Source organism: Tetranychus urticae, chromosome 1, assembly GCF_039701765.1.
Source record: "Tetranychus urticae isolate SD_2017Ah chromosome 1, NJAU_TeUrti_SD_1.0, whole genome shotgun sequence".
In the NCBI taxonomy this organism is placed as follows: Eukaryota; Metazoa; Arthropoda; class Arachnida; order Trombidiformes; family Tetranychidae; genus Tetranychus; species Tetranychus urticae.
Genome location: NC_142958.1, coordinates 27,384,659 through 27,402,453, shown reverse-complemented (window position 1 = coordinate 27,402,453; position 17,795 = coordinate 27,384,659). Strand labels below are relative to the sequence as shown.

Here is a 17,795-nt window from a genome sequence, read left to right as displayed (position 1 = left end):
ACGAAACGCGAATGTTCACATTTACAAGGCCATCAGAGATTCGTCTGATCTAGTGATTCTTTTTAAAGAGTTAATTTTTCGTGTTTCTAGCGTTTTATCTGGACATTTGCACGGAATCAAGTTTGTTTCTGTCATTTTCCAGGATATTTTTGGTGCAAAGATTTTGATTTGGCGAAGTTTTTCAAGAAAATTTCATAAACTTGAAAATGCAAAAGACAAATAAGTTTCTAACTTACATTGAAATCCTACATGAAAGGGAATGAAAACGAAAACTTGGAAATTTCATTCTTCTTGAAACATACATTGCAACATCTCTTCATAAACACATTGAACAGGTGCAAATGAATCTGGTTGAGACTTGGAAATTGCTATAGATTTGATAATCAATTGTTTCTATCGCTACCTGTGAATCAATTATAATTGTAAACTAATCCCAGCAAATTACCAGGAAAACCCATTAACAATATTTTCAATATTTATTCAGAGAATTAAGTTTTATCCCATGAAAAATGTTTCCCCCAAAATAGCCAGACAAGAAAAACTGGTTGAAATAATGGCTAAATAATTAATATGATAAACTAATATTGAAGATTGAATAATATCCAATATTTAACTAAACATTTGCACAGCATTTTTCTCTCCCTGTAAGATTCCCTGACATTTCAATGACATTTTATCCTATTGTTATCAAGAACTTGTGACAGTTCCATCAACGTTAACTAATGTGCTTTTACTGTTTATTCATGTGTTGATTGTTATGGTTTTCATTATTATATATTTATCATTTACTTTTTTTTTCACTCCAAACGTAAAGATGAAACAAGATGAAAGATGAAGCAAAAATAACATTATTTTTCTTCTTCTTTTCCACCGGATAGAGGAAAAAAAAGTGACTGAATATCAAACAATTGCGAGTATATCAATATCATGTTGAAAAGTTGGCTAAAGCAAGCAAAAAAGAATCTCATTTTCCTTGTTCCAATATAATCTGATTCATATTATTTGCTATCATTGGAAGCGAAAAAAAATTGACGATGAAAAATAATCTTCATTGTATTTGGTATTTGACAAAATCTTGTTATGTTTATCCATCATCGTTTTGATGGGAATGAATTTTGGGTGCAAAAACTATTGTTAAACAGTGATTAAACTCGAGTTGTTTGATGTTTATTTGATTGATTTTTGTCTTTTGCCTTTCCTTTGATGAAAAGGATGAAAAATAATGATATGATGAGGTTGTTTGGACCGAAAAGAGGCTCGAAAAGATCAATGATCAACACTTTTGGTTGAACAACAAGGGATAACAAAAGAAGTGTGAAAACACCTTTTTCTGTGTGTGTTCGTCTTAATAATGATGAAAATAAATATATAGATATAATAATAGTTGGATGGTTGGTGTTGCATGATTTGAAATAAGTGTCATGAGTATTTGGTTAGAAAGTATTTAACTTTGCTTCCATGAACATGACAACAAAAGTGGCTCCTAATAAGAGGAAAGGAACCCCCAAAAACAAGGTCCACTTGAAGGTTTACTCGAGCGATAACAAGAGGAGTAAAGAACCATTGGAATGATAAACAGCCAATAACAGGGTACAACATTGAATCCTCTCATGATGATAACAATAATAATAATACAATAACAAGAAATGAACATCAATTGGGTTTTCATTTCCAGGTTAAAGTGAAAGGTTAAACCAGCCAACAAGCAACTTGATAAATAATCATTTACCAGTTTTGGGTCCAAAAAGTATAAATCAAACATTGACATTGAAACAGAAAATGAAATCAAAATCTGATATTGAAATTGATTTAACGAAAATTAATCAACTTCGAAGGCAAAAAGATCTCTTTTCAGGTTCGGAGAAAAGTTGCCTTCGAAAAGTCTAAGTCGATTCTTGCAACCAAAAATTACTTCAAAACGACATTCGTTGAGCAATTGAAGACAAGAACTGAAAATTTTCTGTTCCGAGTTCAGGTTCGATCATTAAAATTGAAGAAATATAAGATCTCTTCATCATTAATTGAGTTAAATTGATTTGGTCGATTTTTTCGTCGATTTTCGCTTTTCTGAATTTCCATCGAAATTTCGTTCGAAACTCAAAGTGAAGTTGAGTTTGGTTGAGAAAAGTATTCTTGGTGATAAGCTATTGTGACTCGAGTCTGAGGGAAAATAATTGCTCATGAACTTTTGTAATGGAGAAAAGAAATTCAGAAAAATTTGTGGAAATATTTTTCAGGTCATTTGAGATTTTTGAAGATGCAAATAATGTTTATATTAACATGAATAATGAATAGAAACATTGCGAATTACAGAATAGAAATGAAAGTTGTTGCAAATTATCTCGGAATGAATAATGATGATGGTAATAACATTCATGATAACAATAATAATAGCACGAGAATGAAAAGAAAAAACAAAAGATTCTAATTTCATGCTTTTACTTCTGACTGTGATTATTTTCATTGACAAATTAAAAGGAAAGGAAAAGCAAAATGATTTGGAAAAAAGTTTCAAGAACAATTTGGTTCAATTTGAATTCTCAATCACTTTAAATGTTTATCTTATTCACCTTTTATCATTCATTTTTTATCGAATCACCTTTTGCTTCTCTTCTAATGATGAAATAATTTCAAGTGTACCTGATGTAATAATAACATTTGAAACATTGGGTGAAACAAAAGGTAAAACAAAAGCAAAAGTACTCTTGAAAAGTTGAAGCTTCTCAGTTGTTGGATAATGCAACTCTAAAGGGAATGAATAGTTCAATGACAATGCTTGAGGGTTGGAGAGATGAGATTTTTCATTGCAATTGGCATTTACATTTTCATGAATCAAAAACAAAAATCTTTTTCCATTTTTTTACCCTTTAAGTTTCAACTTTAACTCCAATTTGCTACAAATTGTACATAAAATAATCGACCTTTTCATCTTCACAGCTTTTTTCATCAGCAACTTGTTACCTTTCATCACAGGGTTACTTTGCATTATTGTTGTGACGTGAGATTGTTAAAGTTACATTGATTTACAGTGATGATAACTTTGAGGACTAAACATGACTTTTTCAGTTGAAGGTTCAACCTTTTGCTTCGAGTTGACTAGCAGGTGAAAGTTCAACTGATTTAGCTGGTTATCTTGAAGTGAAATCAGATCTTTATGCTGAGAAATGTCTAGAGAAACTTATCCCATCCCAGAAAAAACACCGGACGAACAATTTTTTCAACATTTTCTTATGAAAATGAACATTCGAAAATGCTGAGTTTCTTTATTTCAAAGAACAGCGATGAAGATTCCATCGGAAATACTAATCATTCTTCAGCACACTCAGAACTATTGTGAAAGGTCAAATCATTTCCCATTTCATGAGACATAAAATTTTATTTGAAATAAATGCATTAGTACGGGAGATAATCTGAACGATTAATGTTGATTTGATTTTAAAAACATTCATTTTTGCTTGAAACAAATGTAAAAGTTGAATAAGTGAAGAAAAATAAACATTTTGTTCTTGAATTTGGATACAAATTGGATTATTTATATTATTGTCACTAACTAATTGAACTGAAGAAAAGTTGCAATCATAATGATAGGTAATTTCAACTAATCTTATCCTAGGTAAACATTTCATTTTACCTGGGCAACTTGAGAGAGACACTTATCTAAGGCCAACGGGATGATAAACTTTTAAAAATGCAAAGCGAAGGCAATATAATTGATCTGGCCAACATAAAATTCAACCGCAATTATTAGAATACAAAGTTAAAGGTTAATGGTAAGGTCAAGTTAATGGTTTTTTTTCATCTCAATAGTTTTGTCCGTTTGAACCAAGGTAAACATTGGGTTAAGCAGCATAATCAATAATAACCAAAAAACTGTTCAACAACAAACATCTTAAAACTTGTAACAAAAAGCCAATTGCTTATGTAGTCAAGTTTTATTTTCAACTTTCATCTCTTTTTGGTGGTTCCTTTAGACATTTAGCCAACCTGTTTCACTAAAGCAAAAACCAATAATAATAACACATTGTAATAACTGTTGAGAGGATGAAATTGATGCTTTTGGGTTGAAAGATGAAAACTAAAACAGGAAAAAACTGACTCAAGTAACATCTAACATCTCACTTAGTCAATGCAAGACATTATCATGTCTGGGTTGAGTTTGGAAAATCATTTTTTTCTGTTCTTGTTTCCATTTCAACAGACCATTTGGTTTGCATCAGATTACATGATTTGAATTGACAATAATGACTACAATCAACGATTCATGATGCGTTCTCAGTGAAACTCGATATGATGATTGAATGAAACAAACGGTAATTAGATTGTCAATGATGTTTTGACCGATAAAGATTAATTTACGTTTTAAGGGCAATTAGCTGTTCCTCTTTAACATTGTTTAAACAGAAAGATTAACAAATTGTTGAGACCACACAAACATTATTATTAACTATTAAACTTATTACCATTGGTTTGCAAATGCATATACAAAATGCTAATATTAACCCTGATGAGAGAATCATTAATATTGATAAAGTTGCTTCTCTTGATTAACTACTGTCATTACATTTTGTTTTATCATCACTTCTTAATGATCAAATTATAATCAGCTGAAGATCAACTTTTCACCATAAAAAATGACGATCATTAATTGTTGCAATAATTACAACTAATGTGAAAAAAGAAGAAGATTGAAACATAAAAAAAGGATTCAAAGTTGTCATCATTATGATGTTAATTGATATTGTTGTGTTTTCTGGTTGAGATTTAAAGATTTGCTCATTTCATTGAGTCTTGAATTAATGAATGTAAATCAAGTGAAAATGAAGGGTTTGGTGAAATGTGAAAATCGATATTAGAGGTAAATAGGAAACATTGGACAATTGAACTGGAAAATTAATGATACTCAATGTTGAGTAACTTGATTTAAGGTAAGAAGGTTTGTGATTGAAAATGAAAAGATATGAATAGAATCATTATTATCATTAGTTTATTCATAATATCATGTAATGTTGGGGTAAAAAGATGAGAGAAGAAGAAGAAGATAATATCGCCAGAAAAATTAATTACATTAATGAAGGAGACATTAGACTGGATAAGAGGTTGACTTGGTGGGCTTAAGGACGGCAACATGCAACTTGGAGGTTGCCTTGATTATATAATAAAAGCGTATCATTAAGCACACTCTGGCTCTTCCTAAATCATCATTGTACCTTCATCTTTTCAAGATGTTGCAGTCATTTTCTCGTCATCCTTACAACTGGTATTACCTGACGATCAAAACACACCTCTTAAGTTAGTGAGTTGTGCAAAGGGAAAAGATGATGATGATGAAAGGAAGATGCTGTTTAAGATGCCAAAAGCAGAATACAAAATAAACATTCAGGGCGTATTCACCGAGTAACATCCAAATTTCATCTCAACTTTCATTGATTGGATATCAGCTTCTTCAAATCTATCATTATATTGAACTTTTTTCCGTTTTTTTCCTCATTCCAGTTCTTAACTCGCCTTTATTACCTCTTTTACCTCTTCAATTGTAACTTGAATTAAAAATTTGTCAACTTATTTGAAGCTTCCAAAAAAAACAGATTTTAAATCGTTTTGAGTCTTAATTTTGATTAAGTTTACTTTTCACAGTTGATCTTGAATTAATATTGTATCAAGAAAAGCGTTCAAATATTGGTTTACATTGGTAGTTATGATCAAGTTGGTTAATAAACCCAACATTGGTTCTTGGGTTAAGTCAAAATTATTTCAACCTTTTGCTTCAAGGCTCGACTATTGTTACTCATTAAGCGATCATCGATTGATGAAGCTTGATGAGTAAAGCTAATAGGATTTGGATAATTGTTCAGTTTCATTCATGATTTACAGAAGACAAATGAAAATCAGAAAGATTATTTAATTTTCAAGATTGGCTTGTGCTTACACTTAGACACAGAGTCTATCACAGTTTGTAATAAGCATTTTATTGATAAATTGATTATCAAAATGGCGAGAATCGTAATGGTTTCAAGATTCTTCATGATATTGTCAATTTATTTATTCCAAGATTGGATTAATGTTGTCACATTGAAATAATGAAAGTTTACCAATTAGTTGATTGATTAGTATTTGTGTTGCTGCGTTATTTACAGAGTAAATTGATAATAGTCAAGTTAACTTAAGTAAACTTGAACATTGTTAGCATCAGTATTATATTTTATTTTGTGCTTAGTTTTACCTTTCAAACCTTTAGGCTACAAAATGATAATAATATTAGTTGAGCGCTAGTTTGTAATAATAGTTTCATCCTTTAACTTGTAATTCAATGCGCAAACAGAAGCCATTTGTGACACAACAATTTCAATTGATGCTTCTTTTTTTGTTCAAACTGTTCATCTGTTACTGGATGGTAATATGTTGCTACCAGTGTGGTCAGTGGACAAGAGATGAAGGTGAAAAAGTCAATAGGAATGATTCAAGTTTCAAAGTTCCACTTTCACCAAGAAATCAGATTAAGCTAATGGAAAAAAAGTAGGAGCAATCACAGCCTGAGAGAAAGTTAACTTTCCTTTCTATTCTCAACAAAAAAGCAAACTTATCGAAATGATGAAGATGAGGAGAATGTAAAAAAGCTAGAAAAATAAGGAGAAAAGTTAAGATTTTTTGGTATAAACTACTTGAGGCATTTTCTTGGCCTTTACTTTAATTCATTTCTGTTTTTCTTTACCTATTTTCACCGATAGTTAACATCTTGCACTATTATTGTTGTATAACATTTAGAGTTGAAAATCGACAGTGAAATGATTGAAATTGCGTTTAAATATTATTGATTTGTGACTCGGTTTGGATGGATAATGGAAGAGATTTCATGTGCACAAAGTAAAAGGTTAATAGAGGATTTAAAGTGAACATCAATGGCAACCTTTTTCACAATTTAATGATGTCTACTAAAAGCGAGATAAAATGGTGACAATTTGTTGAAAATTGGTCTGATTCTTGAGCTATAATTGCTTTGATTGTTATGGTGACGATTGTTTCGCTTTGCTTTGCAGTTCATCTTGAAAGGATTTAATAAACTTGGTTATGGACATCGTTTAACAATAGTCTCAAATTGATAATCACCAATTATCAATGATTATCTGCCTTTTGCTGACAATAAGGCTAAAGTTCATGCTCCATGTCCAATATTGGTTCTATTATTAGAACGGATAATGTTGATTCATTTTCTTGTATTCCTGTATTCCGTTGGATTATTATTGTTTAATGAAGTCTCAATGTTTTTGCCAGTTAATGAGAAAAGATGCAAAATGGGCAGAACTATTATCTTTTGGTGAAAAATGATCAACCAGATGAAAAGAGATGCGTTTATACAGCCAATTAAAGGTAATAACATTCAACATCTATTAGTAACCATCTATTGGAATCATCAGCATCTTCATTGCATCTCCGATATATAATATAAGGAAATGATTAGTTTCACTTTACTCTTGTTTGACTATTTTGATTTCCTTTTCTTGTAAGACGAGGATAAAAATCTTGTAATCAGGCTAAAATGAGAGAATAAAAAGATCATTAGGTCATGAAGATAGTGATAATGTTCATCATCATGGGTAAATTATAATTCCATGTTTCTTACCTCATTGAAACTCAATTAAATAAGAAACTGAACCTTCTTATCTCTCTATAATTTGAATCAATAGCAATGAGCTTAATGGACCTTGTTGAAAATAAACATCAATCCAGCAGCCAGTTTTGGTTTCAATTGAATACCAAATTATTCAATGGAAATACAAAAATAAAAGTCGATTGTGAGGCTAACAATTTACTGTAAACCAAGTCAACAAATTGAATAAAGATGAAGGGTGAAGGTGAAAGTCTATTGAGCCAAATTTAGGATAAAAAAAATCATCAGCCAGAAATGATTTGAAATCAGCAATTGTTGTTTTTCATGAACATGGAAACGTTTTCAACATCTTGCGATAAACACAATCCACGATATTAATAATTGATTGATTGTTCTTATCAGTTTACTGGAAACAGTAAAATTAAACAGACCAGATTTGTGGCCAGAAAATTTCCATTTATCCCACGTTTTAATCATTGGATATCACCTTGTCATTCGTGAATTATTTTGCACCATAAACGTAAATACTGGTGATTATAATGATCAACTGATGAATAAATGAAGAAAATGTTGTTATCACCAGAAATGCTATTTCATTATCCGGCTAGGCATCATTTTCATCACCATGTATACCTTTCATAATAGTTTTCACCACCTTTTTTGCTTACATATTTTCTTCCACCATTGATGCACCTTTATCCTCTTCTGTCAACACTTCAATGAAAACTAATCATCTAGTTGAAGCCATCACGATTATGGTCAGGACATCAAACAGAATAAAAAAACAAGAATGAAGAGCAACATGAATCCATGACTGGTAAGGGATAGATTTCTGGTATCAATAGATCATCAGTCAACAGCAGAGGATACCATTAGAAATTTGTGTCAATCAGCATTGGCTTCAGCAAGACTAATGATTGTAACATATTGGCAATGATGATGGGATGAACCGTAAACCTGTTTATCCCTTTAATTTTATCCAAAAAAAAGATCGTTTCCACCAATAAGTTGACAATGGAAAATTTAACAGTAAAAACAGGCATCAGTTTTGAAGGACCATTAATTGATGTAAACCACATCTTACATCAACTGAAAGCTAATTAACCAGCAAATGGTAAGGTTAAAGTAAAAGCCTTCACATGTAGAAAACCAGAGAAACCAAGAGAGAGATCCATTTGATTATCCACTGACACAAAGTTAACCAACCATATTAGCAATGTCAATTGTTGAAAATGTCAACAGAATATTAACAACATCAATAACAATTAGAGAATATGATGATAAATAAAGTCTTAACATATTAAACTGGTATTACAATCAATAAAACTAATAACCAGAAGAAACATCGTCTGATTAAACCGCAATCAAATTACAAAGTAGCAAAAGCGAGGCAAATTTTCCCTCCAATTTATTAAAGCATAAGCAAACTTAAGCTCCAATCAGCATGTTGCACTTGCAGGGACCATCTTTTAATTACTACCCAAAAGCATGTCAATTTGCAAGATTTCAATTGTTCAACCCAATTGAAGTAAATTAACATTTGTTAACACAATTTAACACAATTAAAGCTTCAATAACAATTGTCACAATAACATGATAATTTACGAACAAAACCAGTGACAGTAAAAATGTGATACAAAACAATGAAATGGGCAAAAGTCAATCAGAGACAAAATTTGCTTTTTGTGGCAATTAATTTTTCATCATTTGATATTTTTGCTGCCATAATCAAGTGAATAAAGCCAATCAGTGGCATTAAAAGTTAATAACTTGACATGTTAACAAGCATAAACTCATAGCCACTTATTTAGTATCAATACAAAGTGTATTAAAAGGAAGAGAGCGTTAATTGTTGAAGTCAACAGGGAGAGAAGACAAAAAATTGAATTGGTTAAAAGTAAATGTAAAACCGAAGTCATGAAGAAGGTCGTAAGCTTTAACTGAACATGATTAATTGGAGAGGAAGAAGAGGAAGAAACCTAATTGAATCAAATTTAATGATTGCTGATTGAGTCAATTGGTTGAGTTGAATGGTAATTTGTTTTGTTAACCATTTACAAGGGAAACACTTGTATTGATGAGAGGATAAATTGATGTTTTAAAAAAAACTGTTAAGCATAAAAGCAACGAGAGCAACAATGAAAAGTGAATTAAAATGTTAGGTTACTTACCCGCTGGACATTTACAATCAGATGTTGCTTGACGTTTTATCCGCGATGAGAGTGATCTTAGATGTCGATTGAGTTTCTAGAGAGCAGAAAAAAAATGATTAAAAATTGAACAATTCATTGTGACAACAGCAAGGTACAACATTGTAAATCGAGTAAAGGTCAATGATTCAAGTCCAGATTGAGGTTTCCCATTTTGTTGATGTTGATAGAAATAAAATGACCAAACCTTGAATTTGAATCTTTAATCATAAACCATTTCATTGCTTTCATTGAAGCATTATAAGAGAAGGTGAATTTAAAGATTCAATAAAAGACATTATCATGAGTTGATCATGGGATGCATTTTGAAATGATTAGAGTCAAACTCTCTTTGTGAACAAAATGTTCAAGTAAAAAGTCATGAAGTTGAGCAAAAAAATGCTGATCAAGGTAAGAACCTGTATGAAGTGTCTTAAAGCGTCTTAAACCATTTCAAAGTATCAATAATCCCTTTCAATTGGAAAAGCAATTCAACTGTAAAATACAACAAAATGCCAAGGAATTGAGCAAAAAAAGAACTTTTTCCGAAAGAAAAAAGAGAAATGAGCATAATTTTGAACATCAAAAGCATAAGCTGATTAAATGAGCTTATTTTTTACTTGTGACCATTGAAAGGTCAGTAGGCTTTTGGGTAGTAATTTTTCGGTAAATCAGATAAAAATGGTTTCTTTAATCACAACATAAATTATCATCAAACAATTTCACTTATAATTAGCAAAAATCAAAGCAAGGCTCAAAGAAAAAACCAAATGAAAACAATTAGTCAATGGAATTGAAAAATTACCAGAATCTCACATTAACTCAACATTTTTGGTAATTTTCATCTGCAGTTGAATTCAACTCGAAATGATCATCAATTGTGTTAACTGTAAACGTTTATGGATTTACAGAGCAACAATTTAAAGGTTATTAATCTGTAATCATTTAGCAATTGTAACATCATCAGTAAATGATGGGAAAATGAAAAAGCAAGAGTCAACTCCAAGCAACTCTTTACAATTATTGTTAACTTTTCTCCATGTCTTCAGATCTTTTTCAATAATAACTTTGATATTTTTTGAAAGGTAAACTTTTCTCATCTTTTTTCTTCTTCTTCTCCCATTTTTACCTGGCTCTTTGGGTGGTAAAATTGTCTCTATTGTATGTTACAATTCAATTGGGTTTTGGGTTAAACTTGGTTTTCATTGTGTTTAACTTTTTGCATTACATTTGAATAGCCTTTTACCAAGGCGTTTGGGTAAAGGTAATACAAGAGTTTTGTTGCCATTTCATTTTACTAGTTTTTTTTCAATCAACTTAAACTTTCTTCCATTATTATTGTTATCAACATCATCATAATCATCGTCAACATTTTCATCTAATCAACATTCCCTGTTATTTCACTATTATTATCAATCTCATTGTGAGAGGAATAGAGAAGAAGAAGAAGAGGAGAAAAGGAAAAAATTTTGGAGATGAAAAATATTACATTTACCATTGTATTAATATATTATTGTAACTTGTATATCATCATCTCAATCATTATTGTCCTTTTATTTACTATCATTAAATCTGTATATTTTGTGTTCGTGTTTCAAAGTTTTCGTCATTTTTTGGGTTCATTCATTCAACTTACATTTCCTATTATTTTCAATCAACATTCAAATGGTTCCTTTTGAACAAATTGTAAATCAATTTTAGGTATCATTTAATCAAGGTTCGTTTCGATATTAGGATTGGTAACAAATGATACCAACTGTTAGTCAATGGCAGCAAAAATTGAAAAGACATTTCATTGTTAAAATGAGCTTCTTCATGAGTCGACTGATCTTGATTAACATTGGGACTTAATTCAATTTAACTTGAAAATGCAAATTAAAATGTAAATATTGTCTTTTTTCAAGGAATCATCATTACTTCAGACTGCCTAAGGTTCAATTTCACTTCTTTTTAAAACTGTTAACATTGATAATCATTTTCCAAGTCCTAATCAAATAGATTGACTTGAAATAGTCTTGAAATCTTTTGGGTTTCAATATGGAATACAGTTAATGAGTTGAAATGAGCAAATTGGTGACTTCAGAATATGACATCGATAGACTTTGGGTTGATTTGAAACAGATTTTGCTCTGGAATTTTGAAGATGGCAAATTTTGATTCAAATCTTCAATCTTTTTGGAATGAAATTTCAAGAAAAAAATGTCTCAAAGTATGGTACATGTAAAAATAGACTGAAGTTAACATTGATCAGAAGCTTGTATTCTGTGATTGTCAAGTAATGATTTAATGGTGAAACATGATCCTTAGTTACTCATCTTGAAAAGGTAAAAATTTTGCTCAAGTTACTTGGCAAATTTGAAGCTTAGGAATTGATATTGAAAAGGTTTTTTTTGATTGAATCTTGTTGTAACTTGCTTTGGATTGATAAAGTTTCCTTCATTTACCTGTTTAACAATATTTTCAAGAACAGTTATGGGCACAAAACTTGAATTGATTAATTGTTGGTTAGGTTGTAATCCTTTTAGGTTAACATTTTCATTAGTTAAAGCTGATTCATTGAAATCATCGGGTTCATTTACCGACGATGAATGATGATCCAATTGAGATGGGAATGTTGATGAGGGCGATTGTTGGAGCAATGATAGCGAATTGGGTTGGTCATAATATTGATTGTTTAATTTAACTTTATAATCAGCACACAAAGCTTCCAATGATAGTAATCGCTTCTCTAATTGTATATTACGGACAAGGCTTAATGTTGATAGGGTAAAAGCCATAAGACACAAAAAAGATAAGAAAATGGTTGATTTGGAAGCATTAAACATAATTGATAATCCTTTCCTTTTTGGTTTAATTGAGGGCCAACCGGAAGAATCAAGAGCTCCGGTCATTGTGGGTGCCTCGTGGCGTCCATCCAATGAACTGAGTCGCCGTTGGTGTTGATGATGTGAAGAGGGTGGACAAGGGTGAGAAATATTTTGATCAATGTTAATATTTTGTAAGGTAGAAATTGGTTTAGAAGAATCTCGATTTTTAGCTGATTTCCCTTGAGATGTTGCTGATTCTGGGGACTGTGAAGATGATTGTTGAATTGATGACATTAACGGTTGAGATGATTGGGTTGAACCTTTATCTCGACCTGGTGAATTTGATTTACCAGAAAATCCTTTACCAGGTTTCATATTCAATAGACGTTAAACACACACAAAGATGAACACACAAATCAATTACACAAAATCACTAAGTCTTTCAATAGTTAATTCAATAGTTGATTTGAATTAACAAGACTGGTCTGGGAACACAATTTAAACACAAACTGATGTAACTTGTTGATTGTAATCACGACTGTAAATTGATTTCAATTGTAATCCGTTTTTCACTGGCAACACATGACTCTGTTGGTAATGTCAACAGACCAAGCCAACGGCAACATTAACAACTCGGTAAAATGTTGTAATGTAACTCAATGATGTTTACATATCGTTGAAATTTCATGGGTTAAGATGAATAATCAGGTTAGTGGTTTATTGATAGTAATGGATAGGAATCAATTTTAAAAGTTCACAGAAAGATGAGATAAACACAAATGTAAAGGTAAATCTGTAGAGGAAAGATGAGACAATGTTGAGAAAATACTTTTTAGAAAAACATTTCAATTCCAAAGTCACTCTAACAGTTTGTTCAACCAAGTTACACTCCAAGGTATAGACTTGGTTGCAAGAGCAAAATGAGACTTTATCATCATCTCCCGCCTTCCCATCATCATTATCATTTTCATCCTCCTTTTTCCTTGCTTCTCCTTTCTTGTATATGTTGGTACAAAATCACTTTTATTCAATAGTTTTTTCGATTTCTCGAGATGAAGCTTTGACTGAGCAAATTATAATATTGACTGTCAAATACACATTGTAATCAATTATTTATTCACAATTAACTTTAATTTGATTGACAACCCGAAAAACTTGTTTACGCGTTTTCTGAGCCAGTGGTGGCATCTTTTAGTTGGGATGAAAAATAATGATTTTGACCGTTTAGATCATAGTTTCGTTCTGGAAAACAATCAATACTGATAGAATTCACCTAATATATGGAATAAATTTGATTAAGATTTTAAAATGATTACAATAGATTTCTCATTTTATTATTTAAAAATTTAGCAATCAATGAATGGATGTTTAAGTGCTTCATAAGCTGTTAACCGCTTTCTTGGGTTGGGTTCTAGAAGACGATTGAGCAAATCGTAGGCACTGTCGTCTATTTCAAGTGAATTATTGCCTCTAAGATTTTCACATAGTTTTTTCAAATCGAGCGGAGGAATTTTCTTTGGGTTCATAATAATTGATTGATTTAATTCTTTTGCCGCTTTCATAAATCTTTTACTTCCTAAAACGGTAATCATTTGACCAAGAGAAGTCAAATCATCGGTAAAAGTGCTGAAAAATGGATATCTCCTGGACAATAAACAGGCCATAATAACACCAGCAGACCAGACATCAATAGCAGTTGTCTGTTGTAAATACTTTAATAAAACTTCTGGAGCTCGAAAACCTCTTGTTCCAGCTCTGGGTGCAGCAAGATCAAAACGTCGCAGACAATTATTACAGATTTGCTCTTTTCCATAGCAAGCACAAGGATTAGAAATAGATGAAGGTTTTAATATGAGTTTTCGTGGTTTAACTTCAGCTTCGTTCCTATCTACATTATTTTTTGGTGGAGTTTCTGGAATTACTGAAGGATTTTCAGCTTTTACTGGAGTGCTGAAATTTCCATTGTATTTGGCCTTTTTCGTTGGGGTAGTATTAGAAGGCCTTGTGGCCATTTCATCGTAGGTACGCTTTTTTATTAAAACTGGATTTTTATTTCCCTCTTTGGCAAAAAGAGCCAGGTTTGATTTGGTTGCAACAAGCTCTCTAATAGCTGATCTAGATGTAGCGGCTGGAGAAACAAACTGGATATTTTCTCGAGCACTTAAGGCGTGTTTACGGAGAACTACCTCGTCTTCGGCGAGACCAAAGTCAATGAGTCCAAATGTCATCGATTTTCGGTTGAATAGAAAATTGCTGGGTTTAATATCACGGTGAATGATGCCATGTTTATGAACTGCCTCTAAGGCTATGAAAAGATTTTTCATGTAGTTTCGGATTTCAAAACTATTGGCATCTTTAAGAAAATCAATGAATCTAGTGTGGGGAAAATATGGCATGACAATGACGCATAATCCACTACCAAAGAAACAGGTCTTGACACCGATGATATTCGAGTCCCCACCAAGATCTCTTAAATAACGAATTTCATTTGCCACTCGATCCCATTTCATAGTTGGTACGATACATTTCAAAGCGAATTCTTTTGTTGGATTTTTCAATAATTTTGACTTGAACACTTTGCTGAAAGTACCTTCCCCAATTTTCTCCTGGAGGCTGAAATGTCTCTTCAAATCCGGAATGGATCTTAGGAAATATTGAGGGAATTGGTTATTTTCACATTCAGGAGATGCTAAAAGTGACAAGAGAGATAAAGGTTAAAAAATATAAACTATGAGGAGAAAAAGATGGAAATGAGAAAATCTTACATTTTTTTGGGTCTTCAATTCGGAGAGATGGAAAATTTGAGGAACAGTTTAAAATAATATGAGAATTTGATCTTGTTTTTTCCATGATTAAATAAATGACTCCACACGATCGGTAATGAACTAAAGTCACAATGAAACTTTCATCATGGACGTAAACAAATGAGTTCAATTTGAAGTCCCAAAATAAACCGGGAAAATGGTGTATTCCCGCATTTGTGTGCTGCCATCTGTATCAAGCTTATCAATTCGCCATTCAAACCGCTTAAACGAAAACAGATAAACAGTCTTAGTACATAACTCGCCCAGGGCCAATATTCAAGTGTCCAACTTCTGAGTTACCCATTAGACCATCCGGTAAGCCAACTGATAATCCAGAAGCATCTAATGTGAGATATTGACCATCATTTTTAGCCAATCCATCCATTATTGGAGTATCAGCAGCAAGGATAGCATTTCCCTTGACTTCATCTGAAATGCCCCAGCCATCGATAACAATAAGCCAAACCTGTTGTTCAGACATGATGATTTATACACGACACAAACAAAAATAAATTAAACTGAATACAACAAATGAAAAAATTAAAATGTCATAGATCATTGAACTTGAACATCAAAATGACATTTAAACTCACACTTTGATTTTTCTACTGTTGAAATAGACAAAAAGACTATTTTCACTACTAAACAAACCTGATCAATAAATGTTGTTTTTTAAAATCCAAGTGTTTTTGTTATTCAATTGTTTCTATTTCTAGAAAATGGATGTAATTTCAGTAAGTGAAGATAAAATAGCTGAATCTCAGTTACTCAGATTGACAGATTAGTTGAAGTTTAAAAATTGGGTAAATTCAATGAATATAACTGACTAAAAAGGCAGTAAAGTGGATTTAGGTTGACTATGGTCAAATCTAGCCGAATAGCGAGCAAAACAAGTTTAATTGCTAACTATCGACTAAGCAAAACTAATTTTACCACTAGAATTGAAATTTAATGTGGACCGACTTTTTCAATCGATTTTTTCATAAGATTTTCCATCACCCAAATCCACCAAATCGTTCACCGCTTTTCGGATATGATAGATATAAAGGTGATGAATAGTGAATGGTTTAGATTTGGTTGATGGACAATATGGGAAAAAGTGATGGAAAAAAGCCGGTCTCGTTAATTTACTTTCCAAAAATAAATCGAATAAAATTAATGTGAAATTATTTTTATGTAATGGTTACATCAAGGTAAAATTGTTTTTCTTTGACGTCGGTAAATCTCAAACCAGAATTGAAACTCGTCCATCGGGTTCAAAGGAAGATAAAATAAACATTAATTAGTACTAAATGGTGATGTTAAAACTGACAAAAATAAGGTGGGATTACATTTTTCATCCAAGGTAAACTAGTTTTCATTTCATTAGTCAGAGCAGACCAAAAATTCATTATTTAATGTAACTCTTTCATTTTCCCAGACAAAATAAACCGAAGGAATTGACTCTCTATTGTCTCTTGAGCTGTTTCTTTTTACGGGTAAACTGTGATTCATATTGTCAGTGAAAGCAACTATCCAATCACATTCATCTTACGGTGTAAAGTTTAAAGTAGAGACAAAAATCGTCTGATTCCATTATTTCTTTGTGAGTCAAATCATTTCAAACCATCACCATTTTAAGCTTAATTGTTGTTTAAAAAAGCCAGTTATTATGTTTTATGTAATCGGTTAGTGAACTGTTCTGGTATTCTGGTATTCTGGTTCATCTCTTTTTGGACAAAGAACATTCCAACAATTGGTCATGATGTTCAAACTAGATGAAGTTATTTCAACTCTAAACTCTAGTTTACATGTGATTTATAGAGTAATGGTTGGATCTGTGGCTGTTTTAAGTGATTTTAGAAATGGTAAAAAAATCATCAAATCAACGGTTCCTTCATCAAAAATTTGCTCAACATTAACTCAATCAACCACAGACACTAAGGAACAGATAATGGTTTGTGATTCAACATCATTCGAGGAACTTGATTATTTGGCTTCTGACCAGTCAAGGAATTTAACACATGACGAGAAAGGGCGACTTGTTAAGATGATCAGTGATGGTTTAGCTTGTTGGTATTTCCTCGTTCATCTATTTCACATTATCAAAAAAGCCTTCTTTGTAAAAGTTCATATGGTAAAGCCAGATAAAATTTCTTTGAACCAGAGAAGGATCAAGAATATATCTTTGAAGTTACACGAAACAATGTTCAAACAATCTTGAAGTCCAAAGAGCTTAATATTTATCATTATGATAAAATCTAACCCAAAACTGTTTTTTAGTAATTTTATCACTGTTTTGTATTTTGAATAACAAAATATTTTTCACCCTAAATGTCGTATTCACTTTAAATCATGGAGCATCTCGAATATTCAATTGTTGTTGTTAAATATAAGAGATATTGCTAGA

General features: G+C 31.6%; 2 protein-coding genes across 7 annotated transcripts in view; both read right to left on the bottom strand.

Moving 5' to 3' along the window:
- The window catches only part of LOC107364349 (uncharacterized), a 29,543-nt gene extending 16,062 nt beyond the window's left edge, over positions 1 to 13,481 (bottom strand). For all 6 annotated transcript variants that reach the window (XR_003082679.2, XR_003082680.2, XM_025161307.2 and 3 more), the window contains exons 1-2: positions 12,240 to 13,481; positions 9,778 to 9,853 (exon numbers count right to left, since the gene is read on the bottom strand). Coding sequence is in view for 4 of the 6 variants with exons in the window: in XM_025161307.2 (XP_025017075.2) it covers positions 9,778 to 9,853; positions 12,240 to 12,977 (814 nt within the window). In the remaining 2 variants the exon portion in view is untranslated. The remainder of the gene's footprint in view (positions 1 to 9,777; positions 9,854 to 12,239) is intronic.
- Positions 13,482 to 13,903: 422 nt separating this feature from the next.
- LOC107364632 (cell division cycle 7-related protein kinase) lies at positions 13,904 to 15,515 on the bottom strand. Its single transcript, XM_015932063.3, has 2 exons — positions 15,368 to 15,515; positions 13,904 to 15,291 (listed from the first exon to the last, which is right to left on the bottom strand). Exons 1-2 carry the CDS (start codon positions 15,450 to 15,452, stop codon positions 13,949 to 13,951), a joined length of 1,428 nt encoding a protein of 475 aa, XP_015787549.1. The 5' UTR covers positions 15,453 to 15,515; the 3' UTR covers positions 13,904 to 13,948.
- Positions 15,516 to 17,795: the final 2,280 nt, after the last annotated feature.

Bases quoted from the DNA above. Each gene is read 5' to 3' on its own strand.
- LOC107364632 (XM_015932063.3), bottom strand. From the start codon at position 15,452: ATGGAAAAAACAAGATCAAATTCTCATATTATTTTAAACTGTTCCTCA. The intron at 15,292-15,367 runs GTAAGATTTTCT...TGTCACTTTTAG, and splicing joins AATTGAAGACCCAAAAAAAT to CATCTCCTGAATGTGAAAAT.